This window comes from Babylonia areolata, chromosome 22 (genome assembly GCF_041734735.1).
Source record: "Babylonia areolata isolate BAREFJ2019XMU chromosome 22, ASM4173473v1, whole genome shotgun sequence".
Lineage (NCBI taxonomy): Eukaryota > Metazoa > Mollusca > Gastropoda > Neogastropoda > Buccinidae > Babylonia > Babylonia areolata.
In genome coordinates this window covers 33,089,822-33,108,028 of record NC_134897.1, presented here as the reverse complement: position 1 = coordinate 33,108,028, position 18,207 = coordinate 33,089,822, and the positions used below count along the sequence as shown (strand labels likewise).

General features: G+C 40.7%; 1 protein-coding gene across 5 annotated transcripts in view; it reads left to right on the top strand.

Moving 5' to 3' along the window:
* Positions 1 to 18,207, top strand: part of LOC143297221 (uncharacterized) — a 50,074-nt gene that overhangs the window by 9,183 nt on the left and 22,684 nt on the right. For all 5 annotated transcript variants that reach the window (XM_076609443.1, XM_076609442.1, XM_076609441.1 and 2 more), the window contains exons 3-9: positions 881 to 1,011; positions 3,042 to 3,130; positions 4,017 to 4,081; positions 11,660 to 11,788; positions 12,723 to 12,829; positions 13,443 to 13,537; positions 14,275 to 14,370. In XM_076609443.1, the coding sequence (XP_076465558.1) occupies positions 881 to 1,011; positions 3,042 to 3,130; positions 4,017 to 4,081; positions 11,660 to 11,788; positions 12,723 to 12,829; positions 13,443 to 13,537; positions 14,275 to 14,370 (712 nt within the window). The remainder of the gene's footprint in view (positions 1 to 880; positions 1,012 to 3,041; positions 3,131 to 4,016; positions 4,082 to 11,659; positions 11,789 to 12,722; positions 12,830 to 13,442; positions 13,538 to 14,274; positions 14,371 to 18,207) is intronic.

Here is an 18,207-nt window from a genome sequence, read left to right as displayed (position 1 = left end):
GTTCTGATATTTTATTTTGATACCTGAAAAAGAATTCATCAGAAACGGACGGGTCTGTGTGGACAATAATCCATTTTAAAGCAAACATTTAACAACAACAAACAACAAGAACAATTAAAACAAGTGGACAACAGAAGAAAAAAAAGAAGAAAACTTGAAAATGATGTGGTATAATAATTTAGTAATAGACACAATAAAACAAAAACAGACAACAAAATGTTTAAAAAAAAGAAAAAAGGAATGAGTGGCATGGGAGTTGAGTGATATATCAGTGAAGGTGGCACTGGAAATAGGATAGGAAGAAGGTGCACTATTAAAACAAAAAGCTAAAATAATTTTAATCTGTGTATGTATGTGCATATTAATTATTACACACACACACACACACACACACACACACACACACACACATGTCAGATATATATATATATATATATATATATATATATATATATATATATATATATATATATATATTTGTACTGCTGACTTGTTGAAGATGCCTCATCACTTGTAATTTGTATCAGTCATAAATGTTTGTTGTTGTTTTTGGTTTTTGGTTTTTTGGTTGTTTTTTTAACAAGCGCAATTAATTTAAAGTAAAGAAAGCTAAGTTTGAGAAAATTACTGGTATTGATGACTGATTAGTACTTTGGAACCAAAGGGTAATAAACCTGTATTTTTTTAAGCTTTATAAAAATGAAATAAATGTGTATAGTTAAATATTTTGAAACGAACAAACAAATTTTGCTGTCAGCAAAGGGATTTTCTTTTGGTCAGCTGGACAGTAACCAATTGATATGAATGCCAGATCCATAATAATGGTCAAATATAGCAAAATAGATGAATAACAGTAGTTGTTGGGTGTTATGTGTGACAGTTGTCAGAATGGAGCAAGAGCGACGAGAAGCTGATGAAGGCAGTGGAGGGACAGGATGTGAAGAAGGTGTCCAGCATTCTGTCCAAGAAAGCCATGGTGCCTTCCAAACTAGGTCCTCGAGGACAGTCTATGTGAGTGGTACTGTTTGTTCAGTGTTTAACGTTGACACCCAACTATGGTGAACTGGCCTATGGGGGACAACCATCCCAGGAAAGTGGGGTGGGGTGGGGGTAGGGGGGTCATATCTAACACCACACTGGCAACACCAGAACAATAATACAGGGCAGGGAAAATGCTGATTTTTGTGTTGATGTGTTAGGATTCAAACCCAGAACATTTTGATTGTCAGCTGGGTACTAAACCAGTTGAAGCAACCAGGTTTTCATGATGTGTGTGTGTGTTTACATGTGTTTGTATGTTCAAAGTGTTTGCTTGTACAGTTTCCAGTTGATGACTGAAGTTTTAGATATGAATTGATTATATTCTCTCCTTTCAGACTGGACACTGTTTAATGTTTTTGCTGAAACTCATAATTAATAACAAATGCACACTATACAGAATTGGTAGGTTGTTCTTGAATGGAGCAACTGATGGGTTGATAATGAGTAAAATATTTATAAATGTATTGTTATAATTATGCATGTCTTCATCATCCCCAGTCAGATCAAAACAAACAAAAATCAGGAGGTGCTCTTTTCATTTGCATAAGTCCCTGAGTGTCACAAATAATTTCATTTTCATAACTAAACTACCTAGGAAATATAGCAAGAAATCTAAATTTCTTCACATAGACTGTCATTATAGGTTTTGTACAGCATGACTCATAATTGCCACTTGTCCGCTGGTCTGAGACCAGTAAAATTTCACAAGATGAGTGTAACTGTAAGTGCCAGAACTATGGTCAGTCGTACCAGTATTTCCCCCCCACAGAATAAAATCTGAGGTTTCATAATTTATCTCCTCTGTAGGCAGCAGTAATATATATCCTCTGTAGGCAGCAGCATGCACCTGTCAGCCACTCAGAAGTGACAATATCCGACACTGTCAGTGTAGATCTCTAGAGTTGCTTCCATTGCTGTGTTCTGAAAGTAACTGACAAACATCTGGACGGAAGAGCAGCAGTTAGCTGTGGCTGTTGTCATTCCATTCCAGCTGGACCGTTTCAAAATTTCACACAGGGATACAGTGCTGAAGGCTTTGTTGTTGTTTTTTTTCTCAAAATAAATGTTAGGGCATTTGAGTGTTGGCATACACATGCCAATGTGTGTATGCATGTGGCTGTACATGTGTTTGTGCTTTTGTGCTTGCATGTGTGCGTGCATTTTGTGTGTGTACGTTTGTGTGTATGTTACAACAGTTCTCTAAAATTGATATGCATTTTTTGTCCTAAGGACAACAAGAAATGGTTGCAGACTGGTGATATAATGGAAATTGTATCAAAGAAGAATTGAACAAGTTGCTTTTTTTCAGTTTGGAATTTAGTATTGTATTGTGCTATTCATTTTCCAGCTTTCCCAACAAATTTCCACAGTGCACTACTTCCTCACAATTCTCTATGTTGTTGCATGCACCTCTGCCACCTTTTCTCTTCTCTCTTTTTCTCTGATAGAAGTCAGCACACATTCAGGAGACCTCTTAGCAAAATGACCTGCATTCCCTTTTGGTTTGTGGGTTTTAACCATAACTATGGCCCAAGGCGGTCATCCCTTGAGATCAGATCAGATTTCACACCCAGGGATTTCTTCTTTACAGTGTCGGTGAAGACAATTTACAGGCAGGAATGAAGGCAAGGCATTAGTGTTTAACTTGTACTGGATGATATATATGTGTGTGTGCTTATGTACACACGCATTTTTAATTCAGTTGATTTTCCAGTTTGTTTATTACAATAATAAGTTGGAAGAGTTTGATCTGATAACATCCTTTAGTCACGATGATAAATGTATGGATATGACCTTTCATTTCTGAATGCATGGGGAGGGAAAAAGTAAAAAGAAGAACAGGAATTTATGTCACCTTGAGCTTTCAGTTTGATAACATAGTTTGGTTTTTCTTTTCTAATGAGAAGAAATAAATGCCTACACTAATAGGTGTGGATAATAAGAATGCTGGTTGGTCTTGGTATTACTCTTTCATTAAATTTTTTTGTTTATTTGTTCAGCTTCCATGTGGCATGTGCCTTGGGCAACAGTCAGATAGTGGATCTGCTGTTGAAAGAGACCGATGATGTCAATGACCTGACTATCCAAGGTGAGTCAGGCAGGTTCTTTTCTTAGAAGTACTATAGTTGTCTTTTACTCATGGCATTTTGTTTTCTCTGTGTGTGTGTATGGCAGAGAGGGGTGGGCAGTTCGAATGTGTGCATATGCAAAACATGCAGCCTGTATGTACAAACCAGCATACTAATTAAAATTTTTGTGTTGCATTGAATACTTATAGCATGATAATGTTGAAATATATCATTGGGCACTCTTCTGCTCGCTCAGTGTGGGGAAGTATTTCAGACTTTATAAATGCAGAATTGAGAGATCCGTAATGGCTGTTTCTCTTGGTAGTTTCATGCACTTTGGCTGATATGGGGGCTTTCATTTGTGTAGTGATTGAACAAGGAGGAGGAAAAAAAAATATCATGTACCTATTCATGTAGTTATGGGGCCCATCAAGTTCCAAAAGGTGCACCGACAGACGTGACCTCTATGATGAGCAGAACTGTTGGGAACATGACTGGAGTAGTGTTTTCAGATGTTTCTGTGCCTGATGAATGAATGTGACTGCAAGTGTTTAGATAACACACAAGACTTCCACTTCTAACTAAGGCTTCAGAGATCCATAGTTGCAGTCTTACCACTGCCAGTTGATAAGGTGTGTAGATTTTTTTCTGATCTCTCATGTCAACACATGTGAGGCGTATTATTGCTTGTGTCTACAAGAGCAAACCTCTTTGAATGAAGAAGTTAATTACAGGTCTTGAGGTCTGAACATGAATGATGTGAATGTTATTACTTATCACAAATACTGTAGCTGAAATTTGTCAAAATATAGAATGTCACTCAGGATACTAGCATTTACCCAGTCAGAATGTTTTCTTAAAGTTTATGCTGCACATCTGTAGTGTTTTTGTCCTGATGTTGCACAGGTAACACCTGCTTGCAGTTAGCTGCAGCCAAGGGACATGAGCAGGTGGTACAACGACTAATGCAGGTAGGAAGTTGGTCTGTCTTCATCTCTGCCTGTATCTCTGCCTGTCTGCATCTCTACCTGCCTGGCCCTACAGCTACATCCTTTCTGTCTCTTGCCCTCTCTTTGCCTCTGTCTGTCTCTCACCCATGTTCTCTGTACTCGCTCTCCCCTCCTTTTTTTTTTTCTTCTCCTTCAGGACCATTTATGTGTGTGTGAGAGAAGGAGGGACGGGGGGTCCCCTCTCTACGTTCCCTTTTGTCTCAGAAGTGTTTTTCTTGCAGGTGCTTCATAAAAAAAAAGAAAGATTGCTGAGATTAAAGCATTACAAAGTCTGTGGACATATAAGTTTCAGCTGTTTGAAAAGCAAAAGAGTTGCTTACAGAAGCTGGTGGGGAAAGAAAATAACCTCCCAAAATATTTGATGGTTTTGGGTGGTTCTTGTCTTTGCATCAGACACTGGGTATGTCTGGCTGGTCTGAACAGAGGCATTGGATCTGGACAGACCCCCTCACCATTCCTTTTCTACAACCACACATCTCTCTGTCCTGCCCATATTTTTCACACACACCCTGCCCCCCCAACCTCCCCCCCCCCCCTTATCCGGCCCCCTCCAATATCCTCCTCCCCTCCTCTCTCCATCTTTATGTACTCTGTCTTTACAGAGAACCACCCCTGGAACACACACACACACACACACACACACACACACACACACACACACACACAACCTTGCCACCCTCCCTCTGGCCCTGCCTTTCCTTCCTCTCTCCTCCCCTCCCTCCCCTACCCTCCCTCTCACCCTCTTGTCTGTTACTGGCAGTGGCCCCAGGAACTCCGGAAGAAAAATCAATGTTACACCACCCTGCTCACTCCACAGTGTCCTGTAAGACTGATGAAGCGCTGCACTTGATTGTCAATATTGGATTGGCTGCCAGTTGAGCCCTTCTGCTTCCTCACCACTCCACCATCACCCCAGCCTCCTCCACCCCTTCTCTCCTGGTAACTGGCCATAAATCAGGATGAGCAAAGAGGGGCTTCGCTAATGATGATATATGCTGGAGGTGTCAGTCTGAGCTTGAGTTAGCGAGAGGGGAAAGAAGGGGGTAAAAAGTGAAGTTTGATCCGAGCTAACTTGTCCCAAGTTTTGAAGCTTGGCACTACTTGTGTGTGCATGGGGCACCTGCGTGTGCTGCTTTTATGTGGGCTGCCAGTAGAGACCTCATGTTTTTTTTGTTTTTTTTTTTATTATGCGCCATGTCTATTAAAATTGGAGCAGAGAGAAAGAGCCGGCTCTCTCTTTTTTGTTTTGTTTTTGTTTTTGATATATTGTTGGGGGAAAATACTGTTTAAAGTGTTTGATAAACACTTTACTTTGTTAAAAAGAAGAAAAAAAAGATGGGCAAAAGTGTGGTAAAAACACTTTAACAAGGTAAATCAGCTTCAGAACACGGAACATGTTCTCAGCATTGTTTGGTTTTTACGGTCTAGGTTTTATAGGTTGTGTGAACACAGACCAGAAGTAAATGCTGAAAACAAATTTTAATTCTACATATGAATAAACAGACAAAAAAAAAGAAGAAGAAAAAAGAGCGTTGTGCAGGGCTAGAAATTTCTGTGATATTTTTAGTGGTTCTGGGAACAAGTAGATAACAAAAACCATTTGCCCTCCCCACCCCATTCCCCAAATTTGATTGCCTTCCCTAAATTGCCTTCCCTGGTCTTCATCTTCATATTCTTCTTCTTCTTCTTATTGACATTGAAGGTTCGCAACTTCCAGAACTGGAAAATCCAAACCTGAACAGCCCCCCCCCCCCACCCACTTCAGCCCCCTCAACCCCACCCCCACCCCACATATACACACACACTTTGTCAAATTCCTTACCTGTTTTATCGTCTTCTCTTTCTCTCTCATCCTCTCTCTGTGAGTCTCTCTCACTGCGTCCCTGAATCTTTTCCTCACTCTTCTTTCTCCTTTCTTGCCCTCCAACCCCCCCCCCCCCACCTCCCCCCCTCCTTCCCAATGCCCCTTTCACCAAAATAATTGTAACTTGCTAACATAGTAAGGCATTGAGATGGCAGAGATAAAAGGAACGATATCTTTGTATATGACTTTTGAGAGGCGCCATTCTGCTTGCTGTTATTTCCACTACCTTGTACTTATCTTGGTGACTGTCAGCATTCATAAAATCACAACTGAAAGCAAGGGAATAGAAAGGGAATATGATAATGTAAAAGACAAGACTGGCACACTTTCTTAGCAGTGTTGCTTCTCCCAGTGTACGACCAAACAAATAAGATGCCGAGACCACCAGGTTATGTGTACACATCTTATTTATTGGATGATTTAGTTATGGAAAGAGTAACACATAATTGCCCTTTGGGTAAATGTTCGAGCAAAGCAAAACCAAAAAAAAGATACAGTGGATAATTGAATGAAGAAATAAATGAATAAAGTTGAAAAAAAAAATCAATAAGTAGATACTTATAAATATCAAATGAATTAAACATACATGAAGTTGCATACAAATAGTGAAAATAGAGGAAGTTAAAAGGCTTTATTAACAAGCAAAACAGTCAGTTGTTGGGACTGGTGGGCCAAATAGCATTTCTAGGAGAATGAATAAAAGAAACAAGAAAAATGAATTTTTTAACACTTCTTGACAAAACTCTCAGAAATTGAGAACAACAAACAATATAAAAATCAAAAAAGAAACTATAACCATTTGTTCTTTCTTGAAAAAAAAAATTACCTATGTTTTTTGGTTGTTTTTTTTTTTTTTTTTTTACATCTACTTCAGACAAAAAAGAGACTGACAAAGCTTGATCACGTTTGATCATTGTATCAACAAAGCAGCATTTGGTCATTATACCAATGTAGAGAATAGATATCCCATGTAATTATCAGTGTGGTCAGTGAATGTATTGAATCAAAACAATCTGAGTTTTACATATCTTCCTGCACTGTGCTCTGCTGGTATCTTTGTATTCCAAGTTGGTGTCTGATCACTTATTTGAGATTCCGTCAGTTGATCAAAGAGAAAAAGGAAAAAAACGGCGATGGCTGAGTAGAATTTGGTCTGCACCCCACCTCCCCACTCCCTTTCTATCCCTGTGTAACTAATATTTGCTTTATTTTTTTCCACATTTGTTATAACCAGAAATATCGTGAGTCCTGCCAGGACTGCAATCGAACGCTGTGTTCCTTTTGCAAAAAAACTTAGATTTGTGGCAGTTTTGGTGATATTCTTCCGATAGATATACTGTATCACACAGACACTCGCAGTGTTGGTTGGAAAATTTGAGCAACACATTAAAAGATGGATTGATGAAGTACAATACATCTGACTGAGTGATTCTATATTTTTCCATTTGAGTCCACAGCACTTTACCTCTGTAACAGCTGGCGAGACCAACAATCTGCAGAACAGAGCATTAATGACATTATGAAACCTGTGACCTCCCAAATGTCAGTCCATAATGCTAACCACTTGATTGAAAGACTTGAGATTGTGTATGCATGCTCATGCACAGAATGTCACACACACACACACACACACACACACACACACACACACACACACACACACACACACACACACTGCATGCATGCATGCTCCCACATATGCAGGCATCAGTCAGTTTCAGTATATACTTCATTAAATTTGTGATCATTGGAGAAAAGGGAATGAAATGGTAAATGTTACAGTGAACACTATAAACACTGAACCAGAAAGTAATAGACATTACTCTCTCTAATCCGGGTGGGAGAGGGGGGGGGGGATGGTAAGAACCGAAGATGAGGGAGATGAGGAGACAAGTTTAGGAAGAAGTATGTTTCTGGAGATGACATCTTGTCGGGACTGTGGAAAATCCAGGGCCCAAGTTTTGCCAACAAGGGAGATGGGGAGGAGGGAAACAGTATTGATTTCTGTCAGTGGTCCCACCAGCGGAGCCAAGAGATATATATGTTCCCGTCTCTAACACAGCTCTATGACTGCCATGCAGTTAAACAGAGTTATTGGATTGTTCTGCAAGGGAGAGTGCAGGGATCACGAAATGGTGGGAGCCTTGGATGTGGCTGAACATCCACTTTGGAGTGAAAGGTGGATGGGGTTGGGTAACAAGGAGGGGAGGGGATGTGGGAATGGGGGGTGGCTTTCATATTGATTGTGCTGTTTTGGAATGCTGTAAACCAGCACAGCTTAATTGTAGTCTTTCTGGTGTACAGAGGGGTGGGAGGGTGGGGGGGTCCCTTTTCTTTCTCTGCATTGACCATTCTGTTTCATGGTGTTTCTCTGGCCTTTCCATCTGTCTATTTTCTCTGTCAGTATTCATTTGTTGCATTTTCCGTGTTGAATGGATTCTTCTGTTGTTGGGTTGTTGTTTTTTTTGTGTTTTTTTTTAAATTTTTAATTAAAACTGGTTATTTTTATCAGTCCTTGACGGCTTTCTTCTATTCTCACAATTTAAATAGTCAAGGATTTCAGTGCTTTACTAAGTTTTCTTCTAAGTTCTGTTCCTTTAGTAGTCGTTAATGGATCATTTCTCTTCATCTTCTTCTTGTGTCCATATCATATTTATGATTGTTTTTTTTGTGTGTGTTTTTGTGTGTGTTTTTTTCCATTTTCGACTTGGAAATTAATTGGCTTGGAAAACACGGTTGAAAGGATTGGTTGTCAGATTTAAGATTATCTCTTATCTGCAGTGGAAGAATGCATTTCCATGGCAAGCTAAAGTTTTTGGCCTTTCAGATTCCTTTGATTGTAGTAATGTTTACTGTCATTGTTATACTGGTGGTGGAGAAGTTCTCCATCAGATGTGTGTTATATTTGGTTTTTGGTCTGTGCAGTTTGTGAGTTAAGGATTGAGAAATTCTGCTTATATTGTAGTAAGATGGTATCCAACACAATCTCAGCAGACTTGTCACAGAGATGAATGTTTGTCTACATATATGTGTGTGTATGTGTGTGTGTGTGTGAGAGAGAGAGAGAGGTTGGAAAGTATACATGTTTGTGAACATACAAAATAAATGCACACACACACAGCAACACACGCACACACATACAAATACAATATTGAATTTTTTTTTACCCAAGTCTATAGGTGTACTGAAATATGCAACATTTAAACAATGTCTTACAAATCCAGCTTGCATGAACACTCTTGTATTAATTCCATTAGTTTCAAGAGACAGGCGGACAAGTTTGAATTGTCATTCTGCTGCTTGCTTTTTAGATTGAAGGAATGCAGAACCATTAATCTTTTGCTTTCCAGATCACTATAAATATTTATGTGCGAGATGTAACATGTTCAACAAGCTGTGTGTGTGTGTGTGTGTGTGTGTGTGAATGAGAGTGACTGTTAGTGTGCACTTGATATGCTTGCATATGCTGTTAGAGAAAAAAAAAATGTCATGTTTGTCATGTGAATATGACAGAAAGTATTTTATGTGATCAGCTGTGGTATTCAGCTATTGTTTTGAAAGATGATGGCCTCACACTTGTACATCAGACAGCAGCAGTAAACAAAGCGATTGAGTGGAGAGTTTATCAAATAGATTTTTAACACAGGCCATTGACACAAGGGAGCCCAGGCACAAACTGATATTCATAACGTCTGGGTCACACAGGAGGTCAGACATATTGGCAGCTTGGCGGAGTGCCCTGGACTGGGGTCTAGAAGTGTCTGATTTCATTGATCGGTGCTGTTTTGATGAGCCAGCAGAAAATCACCGGGGCTGGAAGACTTTGCCTGCTTCCTCGCTGCATAAGTACATTTCCTTGGCTGTGTATGAGCGATTAAGCGTATGCTGGGCTGTCCCCTTTTTGGGGGTTTGGAGGTCCCTGTGGGTCTTAAACTGAATTAAAGATGGATCTTGTCTGTTGTGGATGCCCCAAAGAATTCCCATGGGGGACGCCTGTCCAGGAATAAGATATGACAGCTTGCTTCTGCTGTGCCAGTCATGAATTTCATTCCATTGCTCTTTTTGGCTAGAGCCTGGTTATGGTGCTTATGCCCGAGTCTGTCTTGACTGTCTCTGGTCTGTCTCATCCACTCTTGCTGTTGCTTTCTTTTTGTGTCTCTCTGGCTTTTATCCATCTTGTTTCTGTCTCTGACTATCACACACACATATGCACACATATATGCATGCACTCTGTCCCTCCCTGCCTCCCTCCCTCTCATCTTCCCCATCATCCTCATTCCCCCCTCCAGTCCTTGTTTGTGCCAGTTTATGAATGTCTTACATGTCAGGTAATATTTACAAAAGCAAGTAATTGAAGTTTGAAGACAAAGACATTATCAGTTCTTTGTCCTTTTGCATAATGCAGAGCAGTGGTTGTCGTCGTTGAAAATAGAAATGCAGACAGTAATATGTGAGTTAAATAGTGGTTCATTATCTCTGTATTTTTAACTCATGTACATTTGCTTTGATGTGGGCAAGTCTTGTTCTGAGACCACAGCTTACTCAGTTTTACAGTATTTGCAGCCTGGCCGTTTGCACACTGTGCAAGTCTGATCTGGATGTTTTTCCCTATGGGATGGGGGGCTTCTTACAGTATATAAGCATCCCTGCCTTACGGAAATTCAGTGCAAAAAATTTCCTATTTCCATTGTTCTATTTTTTCTTCAATCATTTGAATTACTTTTTTTTCTTTCTTTTTTATTATTATTTTCTTTGATTGTTGTCTGCTTTTTCTGCTGTCCCAGTCCATTCCCCATTCCTTTTTGCAGTAAGCCATGACACTTTTTTTTTTCTCTTTTACACAGTCTGATGTTCTGTCTGTGCTGTTTTGACAGATTTTTATGTTTAACGTGATAAAATTATTATTTTCTCAGTCCTGATTCTACCCTGTACGGTTGGCCGAACAATAAGCATCAGTGTCAGCCGTCCTGATATGGCTCTGTGCAGTTGGCTAGAAGATAAGCAAAATTGTCCGTGTCAGCAGTCGTGATAGGCCCTTTGTTGTTGGCTGGACTCTAAGCTAAACAATGTCAGTGTCAGCAGTCGTGATAGGCCCTTTGTTGTTGGCTGGACTCGAAGCTAAACAATGTCAGTGTCAGCAGTCGTGATAGGCCCTTTGTTGTTGGCTGGACTCGAAGCTAAACAATGTCAGTGTCAGCAGTCGTGATAGGCCCTTTGTTGTTGGCTGGACTCTAAGCTAAACAATGTCAGTGTCAGCAGTCATGATAGGCCCTTTGTGGTTGGCTGGACTCGAAGCTAATCAGTGTCAGTGTCAGCAGTCGTGATAGGCCCTTTGTAGTTGGGTGGACTCGAAGCTAATCAGTGTCAGTGTCAGCAGTCGTGATAGGCCCTTTGTGGTTGGCTGGACTCAAAGCAACAATGTCAATGTCAGCCGTCGTGATAGGCCCTTTGTGGTTGGCTGGACTCAAGCAACAATGTCAATGTCAGCAGTCGTGATAGGCCCTATGCGGTTGGATGGAAAGCAAAAATGTTATTGTCGGCAGTCAGGATATGGCCACGTATGGTTGGCTGGACTCAAAGCAACAAAGTCAGTGTCAGCAGTTCTGATATGGCCGTGTGTGGTTGGCTCATTTATAAGCAACAATGTCAACGTCAGTAAATGATGTTTGTGGCAGAGTGGAGCAGAGGTGGACATGCGAGACAGCAACGACATGACGGCACTGCACCACGCCTGTGCGGGGCTGCACTACGGCTGTGTCCATGCTTTGCTGCAAGGAGGGGCAGACCCCAGGTGTACAGAAAAGGTACATGTACTGGTTTTCCTGCATGTCTTTTTATTGTCTTTTTCAATGTGTGTTTATTGTTTCCGTATGGTGGGGCGAGGGGGGTGTGGGGGGTAGCAGACACAAGACAGGAATTGGATCCTTGCCAGAATCTGTATCTGTATTCCATGGTAAGATTAAATATAATTTTATGGGGAAAAAAGTTCCTGTTTTGGTCACATTGCAGAAAAGGTATACTGTGTTGTTTTTTTAACCACATTTTTGTGTTCATATTTGTTTTTGAAGTTTAGGCTTTTGAATGGTATCTACATAAATATGTTATACAAATGTGTTTTACAGTCATTTTGTCATGATTTCATTGTGCCTACTGTAATACTGTTACCTGTGAAGTTCCATGAGTGTTGGGTTTTTTTTCAGATTTCAGAAAATTATATTTCCATGAACACATTTTCAGATAGTTTGCCATTACTTCAGTAAATGGATTGACATTATTCTAAAAATTAGAAAGTTGAAAGTATTTTCATTTAAAAAGCATATATTTGTTTGTAATATCAGAAAGAAAACTTATCTATGAGCTTTTGACATAATGTTATTTCACCGATAAAACCCTAGGAGTTTACAGCTTGACAGGCTTCCCTGTGATACTGATGTGGAAAAACGCAGAAAATATATTTAAATTGACTGTTTATTTCTCCAAATGGACACTTATTGACACAGCAGGAAATACTTCAGAAGTAAGTTTGGTTTTTTTTGCTTGCATTTTATGCATGTGTAGGAGTGTAAACCATTTTAATGAAACAAATTTTTATCTCCAACCAGGGTTCAATGAGTTAAGGATGATTACTTTAGAAATCAGTGGTTTTGTGTGGGGTTTTTTTTCACCTTTTTTTTTTTTTTTTTTTTTTTTTTTTTTTTTTTTGCCTGTTGCGTCTAGTACTTTCTCTGTGTGTGGCAGGGAGGGAAAACGCCCCTGTTTTATGCAGCCCACCGTGGGGAGATCAGTATCTGCAAACTGCTGGTCGACAAAGGGGCTGATGTTAACGCCGGAGACAAAATGCAGATGTCAGTGGGGGTCTTTGGTTTGCCTTTCAGCTGTAATTAAAGATTATATGGCAGCTCATAAGACTTATATCTTGGAGGGTTCTAGAATGTCTGCATATACACATTGCGGTTATATTTGTCAGACAGTGATTTTATATCATTGCTATTTGATTAATAGTTTAAAAAGTGTTATTTGCTTTGGATCTTACTTCTTTTTTTTTTTAAAGGGTGTCTTTACTATATTCTAGATGATAAGTTTGTTGTTTTTTTGCTTTTTCTTCAAAAACCATTAATGATTAGATTAATATTTAGATCTCCATCAAAACGTCTGGTCAAAGATCCAGTCCACTGAGATATTATGTAGACTGACTGGATAATTGTCTCTCTCTCTCCTCCATGTTTTTTCTATCTGTTTCTGTCTCTCCCTCTGTCTTATGAAAACAAAAAAAAAAGACACAATAAAGAAGACATATGCATGTTATTGTTTGTATGCATGATGGAAAGCACAAATGTATATTTTAGTAAGAAATGATTTTTCTGCCATGTAAACTTTGCTCAAGTGAGTTATACATACATCCGAGTATATGAATACATAAGATGACTGCATATTATACAACAGTATTCTGATTTTCAGCACTCCTCTGATGGTGGCTGCCAAAGAAGGCAAGCGTGATGCTTGCGAGTTCCTGCTGAAGAGAGGTGCTAACCCTAACACTGCTGATAGAGAAGGTAGGGCCCTGCTGCACTGGACACATGTCTAGGCAGCTAGTCATGTTGTTCATTCTCTTCATTATGATCCGGTATTGTAGGTTGAGCAGCTTTAAGGCTTGATGAGTGAAACAAAAACGACATTTTGGCATTGTAGCTGTGCTTGTTGGATGTGGAACGGTGGAACCAGTGTGAGCACTACTTTGTTAGGTGTATGTTGGGGAACATTGTTCAAGGGACATGATGATAAACGCGAGTTAGACAGTCTGGTGGTTGAGTTAGCTGGGTTGCTGAGATCGAGGATGAGTTGGTTGGGAAGATGTTAAACATATGCGGAATATCAATATGCACTGACTGGAACAAGATAATGAGATTATTGGGATAGGGTACTTAGTTCAGAGATTTGTGTGATGTTGAGACAGTGGTTGAGGAAGGTGTGTGGTTGCGGTGGTGGAGACAGGAGGCTGACCGAATATGAAATAAGCCTTAGCAAAGTACAGTATGTGATACTGGTGGTTTCTTTAACCAACTATTTATTGATATATGTTTGTAAATGGGGAATTTAGAACAGTTGTTATGCAGCATTCACCTCACACACCCTAGTATGATGTGTGGATGAGCAAAAATCAACAGAGAAAAGTACCACACTCCCTACAGAACTTTATGGGAATTTTTTTTTTTTTTTTTTCTTCTGATCTGTAAACAAACTAGACCAATTTTAGCATGTGTATACCAATTGTTTTGTGGCCTTTCTACAGGTCATACAGCCATGTACTATGTCGCTGTTCATCCTCATCTGAAAGAAGTGTTTGCTAATGCCCCAGCACAAGCCTCATGGAACCTCAAATCTCCAGGTCTGTATCCAAACCTGTCTGTGTGTCCGTCATTGACTATCAGACCCCTTTGTGCTTGCATGTCTATCTGAGCATGTTTCTGAGTGATCTGTCTGTACCTTCTGTTTACCTGCGCTCAGACTGATAGGCAGCATTCAGTAACGCCGTCTTGAAGCAGTGTGCATTTGTCTTGTTTGATTCATGGAGGAAAAGTGACAGAACATGTTTAGTGTTTGATATTTTAACACTCTATGCCCCACTTGGCTTGACTGTGTGTGTTTATCATTTTGAGGGAACCAGTGCTTCACTGGTAGGTGTTGGCTGGAGGTATAATGAAGAACAATGGTTTTTACTGGCATTGAGGAAGTGATTCACAGGACCTGAAGTCAGCAGCCACAAATGAGGCAGGCAGATATTAAGATGTCTGACACAGTGGCAGTCATTTAGAGTTTTGATGATGAATCATATTACTGGCTGCTCAGATGATTCTGGAGAGTCATTGCAGAAGTGTAGAATTAATAGGTGTGCCAAGATTAAAGTTGTTCTCACGGTTCAGTCAAAGTGCCAAATGTCCACAATACAGTATCCAGAGAGCCATACACACAGACACTGCATTCATGCATAATCCATTAGATGTGGGAGAACAGCTGCAACTGCACAGATCAATAGTCATTTACATCGTATCAGATATTGACTTGAAATTAAGGTTAGATTTGTAAGCAAGGTTGCTGTGTTTAGGATTTTTTTTGTGCACCATCTGTGGTTTTGTGTTGTTATATGATGTTGTTCCCATATGGTTTGAAGTTCTGAATAGTTAACTTGCGTTCACAACATGGCAACTTGAGTGTAACTGTCTCTGAGGCTGTGACACATAACACCTGCATGCATACATACAGCCAGTCCTGACATGCTGTTACACCACAAGTGTCAGAAGTGTAGCATGTTAATGGTTATCTTTGCTGCTTTTTAGTGCCTTCAGGGAAACATTGTCACTGTTTACCTGTGTTCACCCACAACAGACACTGCCTTAGTTGAACTCTTGACCTCTGGGTGACAGACATACCGACTGATTGAGCCAGTCATTGTTTGCAGAATGCATCAGTTTATATGGTTTGGAGGGGTGCTGCTTGTCTCATACTGTTCAGCTTGTTCAGAGATAATTAGAGAGACAGAGAAAGTTTCAGATCAATGATTGACAGTTCTAATCAGTAGTTACTTGAAAAAATATGTAGTTCTATAAAAAGCATTACCCTGCAGGCAACGAACAGAATTATGATGCATTGACAGAATTCAGGCATATTCACAATGCACAAATAAATAAATGAATGTATGTCAGAGTGAAGCTGATAAAGTTAGGGCCATGTATATTTTGAAAGGAGCCAGGAGAAAGTACCAGGGGATGCATTAAGAATGGAAGTGAACACTTGCTTCTCCGACTTGTTGCAAAAATACCAAAACAGGAGAAGATCAAAAACAGATGCAGCTTATATTGATTTTGCATGTGATTAATGTCAGGATGGTCTCTGTCAGTGTGTTGCTCTCTCTCTCTCTCTCTCTCTCTCTCTCTCTCTCTCTCTCTCTCTCTCTCCCCCATTTTCTGTCTCCTCTCTCTCTCTCTCTCTCTCTCTCTCTCTCTCTCTCTCTCTCTCTCTCTCTCTCTCCCTCCCCCATTTTCTGTCTCTGTCTCTTCTTTTTTGTCTATCTCCTTCTCTGTCTTTCTCTCTCTTTCACAGCCTATCTGTAGGTCTCTGTCCCTCCCTACTTCTCTCATCCATGTTCCTATTCCCTCCCTCCATTTCCCTTGTTTCTTCACACAAATGTGTGTGTCCGTCTCCCTCTTTCTGTCTGTCTCCCTCCACCCCTCTTTCTCTCTCTTTCACAGCCTGTCTGTAGGTCTCTGTCCTTCCTGCTTCTCTTCATCCCTTTCATTTCTTTCACAAATGTGTGTGCCCACACATTCACAAGCATGCACACACACGCACACACACACACACACACACACACACACACACACACACACACACACACACACACATGCACCACCACCACCACCCCCACACACACACAACCCCCCCCCCCCCCCTTTCATCTCACATGCACACCCACCACACACACGCACACACACACACACACACACACACACACACCACACACACATACATAAACATATACATGCACCCTTCCCCCCCCCCCCACCCACACACACACACAACCCCCCCCCCCCCCCCCTTTCATCTCTCTGCCCTTCCTCCAGCCCCAGCACCACACTACCACTCCACCCCCCCCCCCCCCCTCCTCCCGTCCCCTTGACTTCCCAAACACGCATACCCCAACACTGCAATCTCTTCATCAGTATTGTACAAACAAAGGACTGGGGAGCGCTGGGGTAGGGGGTTTGGGGAGGGGGGGGGGGAGAAGATGTCAGATTATCAGCTGGCAACAAGCTAGGACTGGGTGGAAGACAGACTGAGGGACAAGCTAGCACTGCCTATCCTCAACAAGAGTCTGATTACACCCCCCACAAAAGAATCAACAGAAAAAAAAAGAAGAAAGAACAGAATTTTTAAAAAAGGAGATGGGGCTTTCATTCTTATCTTACATCTCCCTTCACTGCTCAAGATAATGCTGAGCTGTCTGTTGCTGGGAGAAGGGTTTGATTTTTTTGTTCTTCTGCCCCACACTTACATGCCCTCTGTCTCTTTGGTCTGCTTGTCTGTCTCTCTCTATATCTGTTTATTTCTCTGTTTCTCACTCCCCCCCCCCTTCTCGCTCTCTCTCACAACACCAACACACACACACACACACACACACACACAGAGAAAACACAGAGCAATATTTGCATTCATGGAATGCATGTCATTTTCCTGTCACTGTTTTAGGAAATAATTTTTGAGAGAGGAATGTTGATCATCTCTTTCTATTTCTGTAATTACATCCTGTAACATTTTGTTTTTCTCAGTATTGCAGCATGTTATTTCTCACCTCTGTCGCTTTGTCTCTGTCTGTCTCTCATTCTCTCTCTTCCCTCCTTCCCTGCCTATTACAATCTCTCCTCTTTCTTTGTCTCTGAGTATGACAAGAATATGTTAGCAACAGAAATAAAGTCAGTCTCTGCGCAATACGAGTCAGAAAAGGTATAGCGCAATATATCAGGTACAATTTACAAGCACAGTTTTGGTTCCTATCTGTGTGGCTTAATGTAAATCTGTATAACTTATGAGCCATTTTCAGTAGCTGTCATTCCTGTCTTTAGAGTGCAGACATGTACTCTGAAAGACAGGGGGCTTGATTTGAAAGTATTTTTCTATTTTCACTAACCGGTTTCAGCTAAACAAAAAGACTGAGATGATTTGGATGACTGAAGGTGACTGGAAGTGGAACAAACACTTTTGAAGAGTTCTTTGCATGTGTTTGGCTATCAGGAAACAGTCTCCTTTTCCCCGCCCTTTTTTTGTGTTTGATTGTTAAAGGATGTTTCTGGGTTATGTGTGTGTGTGTGAGTGCGTCCATGCAGGTGTGCAGGTGTAATCATGTTTACATCAAACACATGTCTTGAAGTGATAAAAACAGCAATGAACATCTGTATGTTAGAGATATGAGATGAACTCTAAAAAGACAGCAGCACAGTCACATGCATGCATGTTCACACTCAGGCTTGTAATCGTGTGTATGCTCCCTCCCACACCTTATCAGTGATGAAAGTGGTGAGGCCAAGGGCAGCAGAGTGTTCCCAGCAGACATGGCAGTGCCCTGATGTGTCTGGGTTACCTTATCTCCTGTTCACCATCCCTCTCTCCCCCAACCTCCTACATACACACACACACACACTCACACTCAGAGAGTAGGGGGGCAGTCAGA